General features: G+C 39.7%; 3 protein-coding genes across 5 annotated transcripts; all 3 read left to right on the top strand.

Annotated features, from left to right (window-relative positions):
* The first annotated feature begins 671 nt into the window (after window positions 1-671).
* On the top strand, window positions 672-8,141 carry LOC122986249 (SIN3-HDAC complex-associated factor-like). The gene is made up of 6 exons (XM_044357422.1): window positions 672-1,151; window positions 3,820-3,947; window positions 4,074-4,173; window positions 4,274-4,397; window positions 4,553-4,703; window positions 5,868-8,141. Exons 2-6 carry the CDS (start codon window positions 3,820-3,822, stop codon window positions 6,202-6,204), a joined length of 840 nt encoding a protein of 279 aa, XP_044213357.1. The 5' UTR covers window positions 672-1,151; the 3' UTR covers window positions 6,205-8,141.
* Window positions 8,142-8,830: 689 nt separating this feature from the next.
* On the top strand, window positions 8,831-11,238 carry kxd1 (KxDL motif containing 1). Of its 2 annotated transcripts, none has more exons than XM_044357423.1 (5): window positions 8,831-9,003; window positions 9,316-9,435; window positions 9,625-9,777; window positions 9,856-9,902; window positions 9,997-11,238. In XM_044357423.1, the coding sequence occupies exons 2-5, from the start codon at window positions 9,338-9,340 to the stop codon at window positions 10,251-10,253; spliced, it is 555 nt and encodes a 184-aa protein (XP_044213358.1). In that variant the 5' UTR covers window positions 8,831-9,003; window positions 9,316-9,337; the 3' UTR covers window positions 10,254-11,238. The 2 variants fall into 2 exon arrangements, with proteins under 2 accessions (XP_044213358.1, XP_044213360.1); XM_044357425.1 differs by having other exon boundaries at window positions 8,849-9,007.
* A 1,161-nt stretch (window positions 11,239-12,399) lies between these two features.
* Window positions 12,400-17,827, top strand: LOC122986246 (endoplasmic reticulum-Golgi intermediate compartment protein 2-like). 2 transcript variants are annotated; one of them, XM_044357419.1, is made up of 13 exons: window positions 12,400-12,864; window positions 12,998-13,106; window positions 13,192-13,238; window positions 13,327-13,394; window positions 13,561-13,601; window positions 14,600-14,701; window positions 14,849-14,941; window positions 15,051-15,106; window positions 15,243-15,341; window positions 15,478-15,575; window positions 15,666-15,828; window positions 16,741-16,820; window positions 16,935-17,827. In XM_044357419.1, the coding sequence occupies exons 1-13, from the start codon at window positions 12,759-12,761 to the stop codon at window positions 17,001-17,003; spliced, it is 1,131 nt and encodes a 376-aa protein (XP_044213354.1). In that variant the 5' UTR covers window positions 12,400-12,758; the 3' UTR covers window positions 17,004-17,827. The 2 variants fall into 2 exon arrangements, with proteins under 2 accessions (XP_044213354.1, XP_044213355.1); XM_044357420.1 differs by having other exon boundaries at window positions 12,773-12,864; window positions 13,059-13,106.
* Window positions 17,828-17,876: the final 49 nt, after the last annotated feature.

The raw sequence follows: 17,876 nt of genomic DNA, 5'->3' as shown, positions 1-17,876 counted from the left end.
AAATTTGCCTCAGGGTGCTGTACAATCTGTACAGCAATGCAACATCCTCTGTTATTAGACCCTCAGTTCCAATAAGAAAAAACTCCCTTAAAGAAAAATAACAAAACAAAACCCTTTAAAGGGTAAAAAATGGAAGAAACCTCAGGAAAGATCAGTCTGAGGGTGCTGGCACTATTGGTGGTGGTTTTGGCATCACAGCCAGTACAACATGTGAAAACAGCCTCCTACACAGGATGACCCAATATGAGCACATGTAAAGTGAAATGTGATCAAATTCGTTAAACCTGAAGTAAAATCCACCTTTGTGAAGCTGATGATTTTGTCATTTTTGTCTTGATTACATTACCGTGCTTGTGTGTATGGTACTAAGAAGGAGAGAGTAATGAGAGTATCTGAACTGTTGTTCTAGATTACAGTAGAGAGCTACATCTGTTTACTTTGATCACCAATCTACAATTTAAGGCCCCATAATAACCATGTAATAACTCGGGTTATCCACCGGGCTTACGTTAAGATTTCCCAGATTTTGCTAGTGACAACAACATGGACAGCAGTGACGGTAGGGTGACTGTTTTGCTACTGATCTGAAAAGAAAAAAACAGTGGTTGTTTGATCTAAGATGACCGCTGGGTGGAGACCATGTTTCTCCTACCTTTTATTTACAACTAATCTGGTCCGATGTCACGCAATTGAGATCAACAAAGCGCATCTCCCTGCTAGACGCCGAGCCCCCTAAAAACCGTCGGCCTCCAGACGGGCCATCTGGCGCTGTGTAGTAAAACGACAGGCCCCGCCCCTTTGCTTACATTCTCCAATGTGCCATGGCAACCGGGGCCGAGCCCCCTGTTCCCGCGCAATGTTCCCGTCCTTATAAGGCCAGCAGAGCGCAGACGCACGGGGACGTCACACGTCGTTTATGTAAATGCCTTGATTGAAGAAAAAGAAAAAAGCCTTCTGCTCTACTCCGAAATGGAGGTGTGGATACGGAGCATGCGCACTGTGTCCACAACTATCCAGTCCCGTCCACAAGCGCAGACATCAACAAGAGAAGAGCGGGTTACTGATGCGGGCTGATTTTGATAATAGTCACATCGTAACGACGCCGCATACGGAATATTACTTTGTATCAACTTCACGCAACTTGCAACAAGGTAACGGATGCATCAGGTTTCTATGCGTTTTGTTGGGTCTTTGCAGCTTTGAGGGGGGTTTGGAGTCTACGCTGTGTTTTCAGACGTGTAATTTAAAACAAGCTCCGAGTTGTCTTAGAACAATTGCTCTTTTTTTAGGCCTGCGGTAAGACTAACTGGGTGGTCCGCCTTATGTGTCGGTTACCTTATAAACAGTTAAAGTGACCGAGCAAAGCTGGGGGAATGCAAGATAAAGCTGAAGATGCATTAAATAGTGTCAGCACGGGCTTCATGTGCAAGCACGGCGAGCATGTAATGGCTGTTGTTGTTGTTGGCTGGTTCCGTGCGTCTGGCTGCACTCCTTTTATCGGTCCCGAAATTTGACTTAAGTCGGTTATTGTGGTCGCTACGGTGGGAAACACACTCTTCTAAAAAGCAGAGTAACGTCCACGTTGTGGCTGTATAGCAGCTGCAGTCTAGTTACTGCACATCTGCGCCTGCTAAATAAGCCAAGTTGAGCCTCTCACGCCCACCCGGACGAGAGATGCGTCTCAGCACGCGGGCGCTGCTGTCAACAAAACAGCTACCGCAAAACACCAACTATTTATGAACACCCTGTGAAACTCGAGCTGGGTAAACAGGCTTGTTTAGTGCGAGAAAAACAGTAGAAAACACCGACTTTCACTAAGCCGCCGCTTTGAACTTCGTGCACATGCAGTTGTAGGTGGACTGTTGCAGTGACGCGGCTCTGGAATAACAAAGAGTAAAGATCAAATTACACGATTATCTGAGAGCAGCTTTCACTAAAAAATGAACGGGAGGTATTTTTGCTTTTGAAATTGCTTTGCCGTAGTTTATCTGACTCCATAAAGTTAATGTATGGGAGGAAAGTCGGGCATCGTCGAGCAGAGGACGGTCATCATAAAATGGGTGCGCATGAAGCAGGTCGTGTGGCATGCCATGCTTCCTCGCCGGAGTGGGCGGTGAAATTGGCGACTTGCACTTTTCTCTCGATAAAAACAAGTGCATTTCTCGGTGTCTTCTTTTATTTTTAAAATGTGAAATGTTATATGGACAGGTCCTTACTGCTTTTGGGGCGATTTTTGCAGTTTCCATGGAATAAAGCAGTTTTTGCGGAAAATCGCATCACACCCCCTTCCCCACACTGCCTCCGCCTTTGAAGTGTGTTGCCATGTTGAGTTGCGTCACGTACTGTATTCTGCTGCAGAGATCGTCTGCTGCTTACAGATGAGGCACTCAGAGGCGGATATATAGTCAGACTTGTGAGCATAGATGTATTAAGAGTTTTTCATATCATCACAATTTGTAGACACTGATTTTTTTATACAATAATAATAATTTAAGAAAAATCACACTGCAGCTATTTTGCCCATTTCATTCTTCTGATCACATCTGTTCTGCAGATCATAGATTTTCTTTATATTTTATCCATTTTAGTCACTTATGTCTTTTAACCTGGTCTGTGTTCTTTGTGCTGCTGCTCTGTTAGATATTTTATATCAGTGAAGCCGTTCACTGTTTAAATAAAGTTGTATATAAATTCAACCTCTATGTTATAGTCGAAGGTCAGTGGCTTTATTTGCAAATTGCTAAACTTTCTGCAGCAGTAAATAATATAGGCAACATTGAGACCTTTTAAACGTTGTTCATTAACATCTGTTGGGCTGGACTTGTAGTTTATTATTCTGTTTTACAGACTTGGATCATAGTGATGTAATACAGAATTATGAAGCTACTTTAGGAAATAGTAACATAGTCACACATAGTTTCACATTTTTATGTTAATATAAAGTTTGATTTCTCACTGCTGAAAATGAGTTCCGGTTTTTGTTTTCATCCAGTCCGTTGTGCTGAACATCAACTAGGCAATTTCTCGTGAATTTTTCATATGTCAACTGATATCTTCAGACTTAAGGAGACAGTTCTGTGGTTGTCATATTTCCCAACCTTAAATGATATCTGATATAACTATCAGAGTGAGTGGTCTATGAGTTTTCCTCCTCTCTGCCTGCTCTCTGTGGCACCGCACTGTCAGAAGACCCTGAGGAATGATGGCAAACGGAAAAAAAAAACAGTCTGGGGGGCGCGGCTCGCAGTTTTGCCGCAGTTCAGGTCTACATGTGCTGTGGAGATTAAATTTCTCCCTAGCAACATAAATCATAATTCCTCTGCACAGTCGGCTTATTGCATTTCGAGTGAATCATCCCCGATACATCCATATTTTTCTGCATTTCTCTGGCAACACCGGTTTATATTTTATAGTTTAACCACAACAGATAACCTAATATCCTCTGTAGCCTGGAGGCTGGGAGTAAGTGCGTGCTAATATTTTGAGCTGCCAAATTGAAGCGTGCATCCTGTGAGCGCAGCATGCTGACATGATCTGTCTGACACGCTGTCTGACTGTTGACCTACTTCCTCCATGTGGGCCAGAGCGGAGAGATGCTCCAAAAAAATCGCTTTCACTGGATGTTTTTACTTCTCTGATCGTGGCAAAGCACCCGATTTCATGTTTAATTCACATTTTGCTCATCTGAAACGGTTCAATAAAATACTGCCTCTCATATGAACCAGTAATCTAGTGCTGCAGGGAGGTACTGCAGTTAACACACGATGCACACTGATTAGAGCCTGAGATATTCACATGTGACTTCTGTTTTGCACGCAGATGTTTGGCTTTCATAAGCCGAAAATGTACAGGAGTTTGGACGGCTGCTGCATCTGCCGCGCAAAGTCGTCAAGCTCTCGTTTCACGGACAGCAAGCGGTATGAGAAAGACTTCAGGAGCTGTTTCGGGTAAGAGACACAGCTTAGACACGTGGGGTTTGGTGAGAGATCCAGCTCTAAAGTCTAGATACCTTTATGGATATCAACTTTCTTCCACTGTCATTTCCTCACAAACTAACTGTAATTGTCTTGTAGATTGAGTGAAACGCGATCTGGAGAAATCTGCAACGCTTGTGTGCTCCTGGTGAAGCGGTGGAAGAAACTACCTGTGGGAACCAAGAAGAACTGGAATCATGTGAGTCTGGACCACAGTAATGATATTGTTCCTGAACTATCTGATAAAAAAAATGTGGAAAAATAACTTAAAGTGGTAACATGCCCTCTCTTCCATATAGGTGGTGGATGCCAGAGGTGGTCCCAGCCTAAAGATAACTTCAAGGCCGAAGAAGATAAAATCCATCTCCAAGAAAGCACGGCCGAGCCAGATCAGCAGGCTGCAGAAAGAGCTGAAAAGAAACAGTGAGCTCTGCGTTTTGGCATTTGATTTGTAACTTTAAAGTCAGACTTGTTTGAAGGAAGTCTTTTTGTCACACACATTCCCCGTGCAGACCCCTCAAAGTCACACCACATGCAGCACCTAATCTCCACTTTTCATGCTTTGTTCTGCTCACCAGATTCAGATGCCCACAGCACCACCTCCAGTGCGTCTCCCGCTCAGTCTCCCAGCTACAGCAACCTTTCAGACGACGGTTCAGACTCGGAGCTCAGCCCTGGATCCAGCCGCTCCCCTGTTTTCTCCTTCCTGGACCTCACCTACTGGAAGAGGTAAGACAGACAGTGAAGCACAGACTCTGTCTCAGGTCTGCAACAACCCTAATAAGTGCTAATTTTAATCTTGTTTTTGACCCTATATTACACTCAATCAACATAAAAAATCAAAGAGACGTTTTAGAATTCACATTGGTACAATTCCAGATGCTCAAAATGTAAAGAAAAGGCAAGAAGTCCATTTTAGTGTTAATGTTGTGCATTCAGTTTTATAAACTTTTGGTGCAAAAGCTTGAAACAGATATGATGTCTGTCACAGCAGTTGAATAAAGACAGTGGCAACGTTAAATTACATAATTTGCATCTAGACCTCGTAATTTTTTACCACTAGTAAATATAAATCTTTGAAGTAGGAATGAAAATTATATTCAACCCAGGAATCTTCCATCTTTATGCTTTTGGTCTGATACTATTGAAAATTATAAGGACTGCTCACCCTCTTTAAAAGACCAGTTTGAGACTTTCTCAATCTGTTGTTTACTTTTTTAAAAAGTTTTTTTTATGCATTTTCCTGCCTTCCAGATATATATCATATCAATAGTTTTCATTCATAAAAAAAACAAGTCTGTAGAGACTTAAAACTCGAGTATGAAGCTTGAGATAGGCAATCCATCACAGCAATATTGTATTTGTAAGAGTTAAAGAATTAAATTTCAGGCACTTTTAATGCCTGGTGAACGCGGCACAAAATTAGCACCAGCCAACAACCAAATATAAAAGGTAAAATATGCAAGTGGCTGGTAGATTTGCCTCACTCATCAGCCAAAAAAAACCCAATGGTAATCTATTGAGTGGCTTGTAAATTTTGAACAGTCACTAGACATTTGGCTGGTGGACAAAAAAGTTAATTTTTCACCCTACTGGTGAATGTCTGTGACAGAAAGTCTTCAACAAATATGACAGCTGACAGTGTGCTGGAGTGTTTGGTAGTGCACTACAACACTTCTGCATGACTTCATTTTTCTACACACCTGTATGATAAGTGTGCATCAGACAATAGTCACTTTGACATTCAGTATTTTTCACAGTTACGCTATCAGTGCATTGTAATGTAGTAATGTTATGTACAAGGCCTATAAATGTACAAATATATATAGGCCTTTAATTTGTTGTTACTCTATAATATGCTTGAATAAATACATTGTTTCATGTTTTGTGTAGGCAAAAGGTGTGCTGTGGAATAATCTACAAGGGGCGCTTTGGGGAGGTTCTCATCGACCCTCATTTGTTCAAACCGTGCTGTCGTAACAAACAACGGCAGCAGCAGCAACAGCAGCAGCACGAGGAGGAAGAGGATGAGGAGGAGGAAGATGAGGAGGAAGAGGTGGAGGTAGACGAGGGCCAGGTGGGTGTGGAAGTCAGCAGGATGAATTCTCTGACTGAAGAGGAAGTGAAGGAAACACCAGCTTGTGTGCAAAATGCAGAGCCTGCTCAGCTATGTGTTACCGTGACAACACCTTCAACCAGGAGTGGGGTGGGGGCAGAAGAAGGGTGGTAAAGTCAAACAACGCCCCCCCTCCCCCTCCCCCCGCCGCCTTGCACACATCTGTGAAGAAATCTCGGGGTGCTGTTTTTTTTTTCTTGAGCACTTACAGAAAGAAGTTGCCTCAGATGGCCTTCAACCATAAAGCAGCTGCGAATCCTTCGGTCTTCTCCGTTATATTGTTGGAGGTATGTTTATTATGTTGAAACAGTAACTTATGAACTGTTGTGTTTCCACTTTGTCTCTTTTTTTATATTTAATATTCTCACCATCCTGACGATGGACCATCATCTGTAGTGTTTTTGATCTACTTTAGGTAAAATGCTGGAGCTCTAGTTTGCTGGTACATGTAACCGATTTTATTCCAAAACGCAATAGATCCACTTGTTACAGAAAAAGGTGCTACTTGAAACTCATTACTCAACATTTCAAAAATACAGTTTAACCCATTTTCTCAAATATCCGGATATTTTGTAAGCATATATGTCAAGACGACTAATATTGCAGGATTAGTTTTGCTTCCTTCTGTTGAGAGTAGTTATCTCTTTTTTTGAAATGGTGGTTATGTTGTTTTGGAATGAATGACACTTTATATTGACAGAGCACAGATCTGTACAGTAGCCCTTGTGTTTGTGTCTGTTCACATTGACATCCACTCCTATCAGAGAGTTTGTGTTTGTAGACTGGATTAGTGTCTCTGTGTGCAAATATGTGGGTCCCCCTTTGAATAAAGCCTATTCACAGCTTCAACAGCAAATACACCAGCCTTAATTATGTGTTACAGACAGTGCTAGTGTTAATTCTGGATTGGTATTAAGGAACAAAAAGGGACAGTTGCTATATTTATCGTGGCCTCAGCAACACATAGTGCATTTTTGCATGAATGGCAAGCCCACTCATCCAAAAGACCTAACGATCTGATGCATGAGTATACTAAATTGCATGGCCTTATATAAACTGTAAATCTTACTTTTATTTTTTTGGATCCATTTCTCTGAAGTTTTAACTTATTTTTATATGTAAAAAAAAAAAAAATGGAAAAAGTGTCTTTGCATAATAATACCACACAATACGACAGCAAAACACACAATCGGTCTATAGTCATTCAGCAATATCAATATCAGTGATTTCCGTCATTCCCGGGTCAGTATATGGTAAAAAAAAACTTTATACAAGTTGAAATTCTATGCCATTGCCTCTTATATACCACAAATGTGTTGTGATATATAGCCTAATATTACTTTATTTATCAAGTGAAAGCCAAAGCACATTGAAATTCACCCAATGTCAAATCAATGCAGGTTTTCTATGGACACTTGTGCTTGTCCGAGGTCATTTGTATGTATGTTTATGGTATTCTAAAAAGAACACTAATATGAAATTTCATACACGTGATGTTGTAGTTGGGAGCAGTGGGTGTGTTATGTACATAAGGGGTTGGGTGAGCCATATGGCTCCTATATGGGTTTCATTATTTATTTATTTCATATTTATTTGTATCACTGCATCCCCTCGCTTAGAAGTGTAATACTACTCTTTTCATCTTAAGCTTATACGTAGTATGGTTTTTGTACATCAGAAATCAAATGTAATTCTCATGCAAGATTTGTTTAACATTGCGTTGAATTACTGGTTGTCAATATTTGTGAAGTGTTGTTAAGTATTTATTTACTCATCATTTGAGTTGTGTGCAACCTAACTTATTTTCTACCATCACTTTGGATCTGTATCATGTAGACTGAAACGACTGATAGATTGCAACCAAACTGTACTTTTTCCTCTTTTAGCCTGTAGCTTAAAAATGTTACAGAATAGTAAACTCTAGACTTGCATGTACTGTTGCTATGCATTTACTTCGCTTACAAGTTAGACAAAGCGGTTTTGTATTTTTTATACATCATGTACTTTTTTTACTTGTCCCTTAATAAAAGTAATTTTGTGAGTTTTCTGGATGTGCAGAGTCTCTTTCTTTTCTAAAGTGTCTTTCACAGGTGCAAAACTGCTGCACACATTTTATTTTTCATTTGCTTGTAGGCTCTTAAAATTTTATAGGTGTGTGTGTGTCTCACTATTAGTCTGTCCATTATCAATCCAGTATATGAAAAATATTGTTAATTTATATTAATAAGAAACACTTATTTATTATGTCCCCCCTTCTGAATAAATATTTTCTCTACTTATTTTAATGCTTTCATTAGGCTGATGAAAGAAATAGTTTTTTGATGATGCTGTTAAACTTCTGTGCTTCTTCAGGAAGTTACATTTTCATAAATAAAATTTCATACAGTTTTTGGTAGAGATATATGCAATTTTCAGCTCCCTATAATGACTGTATATGTGACTAGAAAGACAACCAACACATGCATCATTTTGATTTCATGCACTCAGAAATAATATGCTTTTTTATTTTGTTTCAGTCAGTGATCATATGCGTTTGTATTTCTAATAACTTCATTTTTTGTTTTTGTAAAGTATTTGTTCTTTTGATCTTTATTTATGAGTGCTTATGATTTTGAAGTGTCCCCGCACTTTTGTTCTGTTTTGCTATTATATGATTATGACAAACAATTTTCACTAATTCAGATTTTTTAGGATGTATCTTTGTATTCTGCGCTGTTTTAAATAAAGAAGTAAAAAGAAAAAAAGAGACGAGCACCGGAAACGAAGGTCGTGTGACCGGAAGTAAGAAAACGGGAGCGCTTTGTTTTTGTTTTACACACAGCTGTCAGATGCCTCTTTAGGCTGTAGATGTAACTTTAAATCTAATATTAAAACAGCAAGAGGTCTATAGAGACAACCGCAGTGGACCCTGAGGTAGGTAATATGAATTTTGTAGCTTCGCTGTTTGTTTTAGCTTGCAAGCTAAATCGATAATTAATGGTTCGTCCTGGTCCTGACTAGACTGATAATAAAGTTCATCATCGGTACAGTGAGTTGCAGTTAAAATATCACGGCAGAAAACTGTCAGAGGACATTTATGAATGTTATTGAATCTGTCTGAATAACTGACTGTGTATTAGGCTCATGATTTAGCTTTCTCTGTGTGTTCATTGTTTCAATCTTTATCTTTGTGAAAATATCGCTGCTCGCAAGAGCAAGTTTCTCAATGAAGGTTTGTATTTGCAGTTTTTCCTTCTTGACCTTCATCATGGTGGAGTCCACAGCATCTGGCGTGTTCTGCAACAGGATGCTGAGCATGGTCAACTCTGAGGATGTCAACGCCATCATCCAGGCTCAGAGACACATGTGAGTGTCAAAGTGTGATTGGTCTTCTTTTTCTGTTTTAGCTTCTCTGCTGCTTCATACTACTAAATATGAAATGGGTCTTTTGTTAGTTCAGCTCAGTTAACTTGCATTAAGAGTGATGCTGACACACTGGTTTGTTCCTTGTAGACTGAACACTGTTCATGTTTTGCTGAAATATTCTGAAAACAGGCTTGACCGCTTTGAGAAAACCAATGAAATGCTGATCAACTTCAACGGGCTGTCAAACGTGCGACTGCAGCAAATGAATGAGCGCTTCCTTCTTCATACCCGCACCCTTGTGGAGATGAAGAAAGATCTGGACAGCATCTTCAGAAGGATCAGGTAAGGCTGACCTCCTTAGTGCAAGCACACATGTGAACACACGCACAACCTCTGATTACTGGTCTCCTCCACTTTCAGGACACTAAAGGGGAAGATTGCTAAGCAGTACCCTGAAGCTTTCAGCAGTGAGTTAGCATTTTCTTTTCATTCATATTCATTTTATAACCACAATCAGTTCAATTTGCCTAAATATCATACTTTAAACTTTTTTTTTGGCAGACATCCATGAGTCACCCATCCTGGAGGATGAAGATGACGAGTTTGACCCAGTTCTCCCCAGTATTGCCACAACAATCATGACGGCCACCTCAGAGCAGAGCACAGAGTCCTGTGACACTAGTCCAGATGTGGTCTCACCCACTGTGAGCAGATGCTCCGAAGATCTCTCTCAAGAGCCGCCTGACACGCCCACCTCTGACGTCCCATTGACAGCCGTCCTACAGGATGAGGGTCCTGATTCTGTGCCTGCAGAATAGAGATATGTCATGGGTGGATTTCAGTCTTAAAACCGGAGTTTCAATTTAACTAATGTCAGCTTCAGGTCATGTTGCATTTTTGATTCTGTGTTGGCCTCCATAATATTTGCAGACAATATTGATTCTGGAGGTGGCTATGAACTGTCTTTGAGGACACCCGATGTTTGTTGTTACTTGTCCTTTTCCTGCACAGCACTAAAATAATGCAGACCATACTTGAAGTTGTTTTAAACTAGAGCAGAGCTCTCACTTATTATGTGATTATACACATATTTAATTTTTGGCAACTTAAAGAGATGCACGTCTGACTGAAGGAAATTGTCTCTCATAATTTCTCTCATGATATATGTTACTTGAAAGACAGTAAGTAGTGTTCTCAACCTGATTAAAAGTAACTAGGATTTGCAAGTAGTAACTATGATGATAATGGAGCATTGTTACTCTATGAATCCTTGTTAGCATTTAATACAATGCTTTACTGATCCTTGAAGGATATATCACTCTCTGCTCTCCTGCTTATCACAGGGAGGCCTGAGATGAGCTGCAGTGTCAGCGATCAGTAAGTCAGGGTCAGTGATCAGTGTCCGAGGAGCTGTCAGGAATTCAGCAGACTGTTCAAGGACACAGTAGCAGAGCAGACACTTACTGACATAAGATCTGGAAATGAGGTTGTGTGAGTGGAGGACAGAACCAGTCTGCTACCCTGCTCCCCTTTAAAAATGCAGTTTTTGTTTAAAAGGGAAAAATCCAGCTTATAATATACACTTCACACAAGTTATTCCTGTAATATTTTACATGTGAATTTGAATATTAAGTTAAAAAGCAAAGAGGGATCTAGAGAAAAATACTGAGGCTGCTCAATGAAGAGAGAATATTAGAGCCACTCCTAGTACATAGTGAGTAGGGGTAAAATATGGGTATGAATACATTTTATTAGTCACAGCTGACAACCTTACAGTCAAATAAACCTGGTTTGTATGGAACATTTCAATCAAAAGAATTTATTAGCCCACAGAGTCACACTAATTCAGTATCAATGGATCAACAACAGAAATCCTGTTAATATGATCAATTTATATATCTATAACGTTCTGATTTCAAGTATAAGGGTACAGGTGTGTGTGTGTTTGTATTGCCTATACTGCCCAAAATCAACAGAATAATATACATTAAAATTACAGTGGATTTTCCCTGTAAGTCAAAATTAATGTGAGCATTGTGACTGCATCTTGATTAAATGTTAATTGGCAGTAAATGAACAGTGATATCATTGTCACACTGTGTCCTAGATAGATTCAAGGCACGATTACCAACGGGAGGAAGTGGGCATCTGTTGCTACACGTCAACAGACATGATAAGGGCCTTGGAGTAATCTAATGTTCTTCTTTATTATCTGATCTTGATGTCTCGTGTGGGGAAAGTCTAAAAAATCTAGCTGCAAAACATTATTTCAGGTGTTTAATCAGATTAAAGCACAGCATACATGAATGGATGACCAAACTGCTCTGATGGGCACAGGCTCAGGGGCTTTAGTCAGGGCCTCTGCGTGAAGTGATTTTTGAATGACACTATGCAATACGGGCTCTGAATCTAAAACACTTGACGTTAAGGCATCTATACTCAGGGGAGCATCCTCTTTAAATATGTCCACAGGGGCATGTAATATTCCAGCATAAGAATATTGTGCATAATGCACAGACAAGGAGAGGAACAGAGGGGTTAATAGGGGTCACACACATACCCAGCCCCATGTTTGCTGTGAGTCAGTTTATCTAGGGCCCCTCTATAAGACAATAATATAGGAAGGATCCACTTTTACCATAAATTTGGTAATAAGCAACAGTTATTGCGTAGTAATATTAATAGTGAATGACTCACAGACAGCCTGGGAGTTTTGGCAGCTACTGTCTGCTTTGCTCAGTTGCTAATCCAATCTTGGCTGGATCAAACGTTTTCACTCGCTAGTGGTAAATTATCAAGCACTAAACTGTTCGTACATGATAGCACTTATAACACGACATAGTTTTGAATGTTGTTCACAAAATTTAACCGTTTTAAACATTTCTTAAAACATTAAAATTAATGTTTTTTTTAACTTGTAGCGACGTTAGCCGCCGTCAGAGGGCGCTAAGTCCAAATGTGTGCAGTTTTCTTCTAGACAAGGGGTCAAAAGACAAAGAAGCTAGCCTAACCAATAACACACTTACCGCATACTTTTTTATGTTTAACGTTGAAAAAAAGCCCTTAACCGTGGACTGAGCTGACGCTTACATTGTCTCTTTTGTAGTCATGTTTTAGCCGGCTAGTTGTCGTTAATGGTTGACGGTTAGTTCGGCTGTTGTCATGGTTGACGTCAGCACAGAAAAGCAGGAATTGAAGACTTGAACATTCGACTGCTCAACGGTCGTCGCACAAAAACAAGCAACGTTAACTAACAATTAGAAAACATTTCGCTCTATGAGGGAGTCACCTGAAGCTAAAACTACATCACTGCCGCTGCTGAGATGAAGAGACTGACCAAGAAGAAGGCTCTGACTCTGGTGAAAGAGTTGGACGCTTTCCCAAAGGTTCCTGAGAGCTATGTAGAGTCCACAGCCAGCGGTGGGACAGGTACAGATACACAACACAGCCAAATGTTGCTAGCTTTCAACTCTATAAGCTGCATACAAACTCCTACCCGAGGGAGTAGCGTCAGGTTAACTTATATATTTTGCATAATGACTCATTTTGACACTCTCTCCAGTGTCTCTGATAGCATTCACTCTCATGGCTGTCCTTGCCTTCCTGGAATTCTTTGTGTACAGAGACACATGGATGAAGTATGAGTATGAGGTGGACAAAGACTTCAGCAGGTAAGAGTTAAAGAAGTTTATTTTTGTGTCTAAAAACTATCTTGGCTTAACATACCTCTTAACTGCTTCTGCTCTTCATTTACAGTAAACTGAGGATAAATGTTGACATTACAGTGGCCATGAGATGCCAATGTAAGTATTAAAATTGTATTTCAGCTTTATAAAAACACAGCTGATGGGAGAAAATTTGTCTTTAACTTGTATGTATGGATAAATGCAGATATAGGTGCAGATGTCCTGGATCTGGCTGAGACCATGGTTGCTTCTGATGGGCTAAAGTATGAACCAGTGAGTATGAGTGTCATTAATGTGTAATAGAAATTTATTCACTGTATTATAAAGATGAGAAACTTGACAGTGGTAGAGTGCTTTTAACTTAATTTAATCTATTGTGTTAAAACGGCAAAGCATATTTATGTTGATCTCACAATTATCTGTTTTTTTTCCATTATAGGTCAACTTTGAGCTCTCTCCACAGCAAAGATTGTGGCACATGTAGGTTCAAGTACACTAGTAATATCTGGTAATGTCACTCCCTAAAACACTGATTAGATTTTCAACTATTACATTCAGCAGGGAGTTATTTTTTTTAGTGGTGAACAGTACAGTCTATGGTCTTGATACAGTATTTACTCATCAGCAGTCCATTGGTGACACTGTTAGAAACTCTAAAAGATACCAAAAGGTAATTGCTTATTGGAGCCATTTGTACAGTTTTTCAAGTCTGTCCTAAAACAATAGTTAGACCCTATATGAACACAGACACATTTTTCCTCACTATAATCATTCCTTCTGTTCATACTGACCATTAAGAGATTCCTTCATAATGCACTTAAAATGTAAACGATGGTGGATAAAATTCACAGTCCTCTTTCCATGCGAAAATGTATTTGAAAGTTTATTTGAAGCTAATATGAGGCATCAGCTGTCCAAATTAGTCAAATCAAGTCAGTATCTTCAAAATTGGTGTTTTTAGTGCCTCATTGCCTCTTTTTGTTAGAATCCTTCCACTGCAGCTCAACAGGGAAACACAAGTAACGAATTTTATGCTAAAAAAGATTGTAAATGTGGCAGATATCCACTTGATAAGACCAGCCCAGACTGCTGAAGCATCATTATCTTCAAATAAACTTTTTGATACATTTTTGCTCAAAACAAGGACTGGGTTTTGTCCCCCATCACTTGCATTGTAAGCAAATTTGGAGGGGATCTTCTAGCAGTCAATATGAACAGGAGGAATGATTACACCGAAGAAAACCTGTTTCAGTGTTATTTGGGGACCTGACCTGGAAGACAGACTTGAAAAATTGTGAACCTATCTTTTAACGGTGCTAACATGCAGGCCAGAGTTGACATGTTTTTACATGTTTTTCCTTTTTGTGACATGAATAATAGGCTTAGATTTAAAACGCCATTTTACCCATTGCAATTAGCTTTGTCTTATCCCAAGTGAATCTTTGTTTCCCTAATCTGTCTTGCCTCTCACGTCACAGGACTCTTCTGCACATCCAGGAGCGTCTGAGAGTGGAGCACGCTCTCCAGGACGTGCTCTTCAAGGCTGCGTTAAAAGCAGCTCCTCCTGATGACCCTCAAAGGTACGGGAGCCTCAAGATGACCTCTGCTCTGTTGGGGCGGTTGAATATATGATGATAAACCAGAAAGTGTGCGATCTTCTGTACATGTTGATTAAAATCATTTTAACATTTTATTCCCTCCACATTGTGTTGCTCCTTTTCCCATAGCCAGGACAGTTCCACTCCTCTTAGTGCCTGCAGGATTCATGGACACCTGTATGTTAACAAGGTGGCAGGAAATTTCCACATTACTGTGGGCAAGTACGTATCCACATGGCTTTAACACTCATAATAGTGTGTTGATAATTTAGTAATTATTAGAAAGTTAGCATCCTTCATTCTAAACCGGGAACTTTTCATCCCTTCACAGGTCCATCCCACATCCCAGAGGCCATGCTCATCTAGCAGCCCTAGTTAGCCATGACAGTGAGTTTGTTTTCTTTTTGAACAAACCTTGTTGTATACTTTTCTACTTTATGTATGTTCTTATACTTTGGCAACAGGGTGATTGTATTAATGTGATGGGTATTATTAGTTGTCCTGACTTCGTTTTGTGTTACAGGTTATAATTTTTCTCACCGGATTGACCACCTGTCCTTTGGAGAAGCAATCCCTGGAATTATCAGCCCACTAGATGGCACAGAGAAAGTCTCACCCGATTGTACGTCTGTGTTGTCAAATAATCCATTTTTGTCTTGTTTTTAACATATAACCACTCTTTGAGAAAATAAATTGTATGATTCTATTTTTTGCTGCTTAACTCAGCTCTGTCATAACATTGTTTTTATTCTCTCCAGCTAACCACATGTTTCAATACTTTATCACCATCGTGCCCACCAAACTGAACACCTACAAGGTCTCTGCAGAAACACATCAATACTCTGTTACAGAGCGGGTAGGTTTTAATTTTGGACCAGTTTGTAAATTTGTGTAGTACGCTATGTATCAGTATGAAAGCAAAAATGTTTGTATGTTTGTCCTGCAGGAACGAGCGATAAACCATGCTGCCGGCAGCCATGGAGTCTCAGGGATCTTTATGAAATACGACATCAGCTCACTAATGGTGAAAGTCACTGAGCAGCACATGCCTTTCTGGCAGTTTCTCGTCAGACTCTGCGGCATCATTGGAGGCATCTTCTCCACCACAGGTTCAGAACTCACACATACAAACTTACATAACATATATTAGTATTCAAATAATATCTGGTAATGTCCCAGTCCCAGATGCATCTTTAAAGGACTTCTTCATGTAAAAAGAAGCTTTTTTTTAAATTGCTTTCCTGACTTCTAGGGGGCCATTGGGTGCTGTTAATTTATTTATTTAACTACACTTGAAAATCATCTTGCAGGCTTAATGTGTTAGATAGGCAATCCATCACAGTGAACATTTATGACATTTTCTGACATTATAGATGATTAATTTAAGGGCTTTCTGTTGCCAGTTCTCTAATTTTAGATGTTGGCGCTTTTCATAAACGCCTGAACCCATGAACAAGAAAGTGTTTTTAAAACAGTCCCACATGAAACTGGCATGAACTCAAAAGCAATGACTGCCTGGAAGGTAGAAAATTAATCTTAAAACTTGTGGTTTTCAAAATATACACAATTAACTAGCTAATAGTAGCTAGTTAACGGGCAAAGTCATGCATTACCATTGGTTTGCTCCTCTAAGATGTCATGTATACTCAAAAGCTGGACTTACAACATTATAATGTTGCCATCTAAGAGGATGTTTCTACGAGGAAGAATATAATCTGGAGGAGATAATAAATGCATTGAACAAAAATGATGGAGTAATTTGCCAGCTTGAAGTTTAAATTGTAGACAAATAATTCAGTTTGTGACACTCATTCTTAAATAAATGGTGTTAGGCAGCTTGAAAATCAGCCAAAAATCATTCTTCATCAATGTATGTGAGCATGAAAACATCACGTTGTCAAAAACAGACTCGCACTTTGACTCAACAACCTCTCCTACATCAAAGCAACAACTAACATCATAACTCAAATCAAACCTCATGAGCATCAGTATCTTAAGTTGGATCTTTCTCTCACTTGCAGGCATGCTCCATGGTATGGTTGGCTTCTTGGTTGATGTGGTTTGCTGTCGTTTTCAAATGGGAATGTACAGACCTCTTAAGGTGAGTGAATATATGTCTGTAAACCTTGTTGACATGACATTTACTTTGAACTGAAATATATTGGAAAGGTGACAAGCAACGTCACCCTTTTTTTCCCCTCTTCTTTTATCTCAGGAAGAGGCTCCTCTGAATATGCAGGAAAACAGTGAGACCCCGCTTCCAACAGAAAACTACAGTCAGTAAAGAGAGCTCCCTACAACTCAGCTGCAGCCGACCCACAGCTCACCATCTTGGCCTAACCCACAAGACAGCAACGAGCAATGGGAATATGTTTACAAGTTGTTTGATCATGAAAAATGTCCCTAATCTCTTGAGAGATGTGTAAATATTTTTATCATTTTTAAAATTTTTATTGGTGGGTGTATGTATTTGTGGGTGATTCAGACAATTGGTCATCCGCCTGGACTGTAATCAATACCTCCACTAATCTTATGTCTCAATCACTGGAAAGCTGCAGCACCAGGAGGATTGAACAGCAGACATTTTGACTCATTATAGGAGAAGCACAGGTGTTACTGATAACATTAACGATGGCTCAGTCCCAGTAAGCCCTGACAGCGACCCTGTATGCACAATACCAGAAGCTGAAGCAGCTAAATAGAATTCAGCTGTTCGTTAATTTCATTATTTACACCTGTGCTTCTCCTACCGTGACATGTCAAAATGCCTTCTGTGTAAAGGTCTATTATTGTAGATCTGACCTCGTTAAATACGAGGATACCTGGTGTTAAAGCACCTACACAGCCATGGTCCACCCACACAGGTGTTTTCACTTAAATTGACAAATTAATTACATTTTAACCCACATCATAGCGAAGTTAAATCAGCCACAACAGAAACAGCTGTGTGGGGGTGCAGAGCCTCTTAATGGGAACTATGTAAAAAAACAAAAACAAAAAAAAAACAAAAACAGAAAAAAGAAAGTTGTTCCACGAACGTGCCTATGTGTAAATGCTTGTTGCAAATACAAGGCGGATTTGTTAAATAAAAATCCTCTTTCGACTTGATGTACATTCCTTGTTAATATTTATCATTGTCTCAGGTGTAAGAAAAGCA

The sequence above is a fragment of the Thunnus albacares genome, chromosome 7 (genome assembly GCF_914725855.1).
Source record: "Thunnus albacares chromosome 7, fThuAlb1.1, whole genome shotgun sequence".
NCBI lineage: Eukaryota > Metazoa > Chordata > Actinopteri > Scombriformes > Scombridae > Thunnus > Thunnus albacares.
The sequence above is the reverse complement of the archived record's forward strand: the minus strand, read 5'-3'. Positions and strand labels throughout refer to the sequence as shown.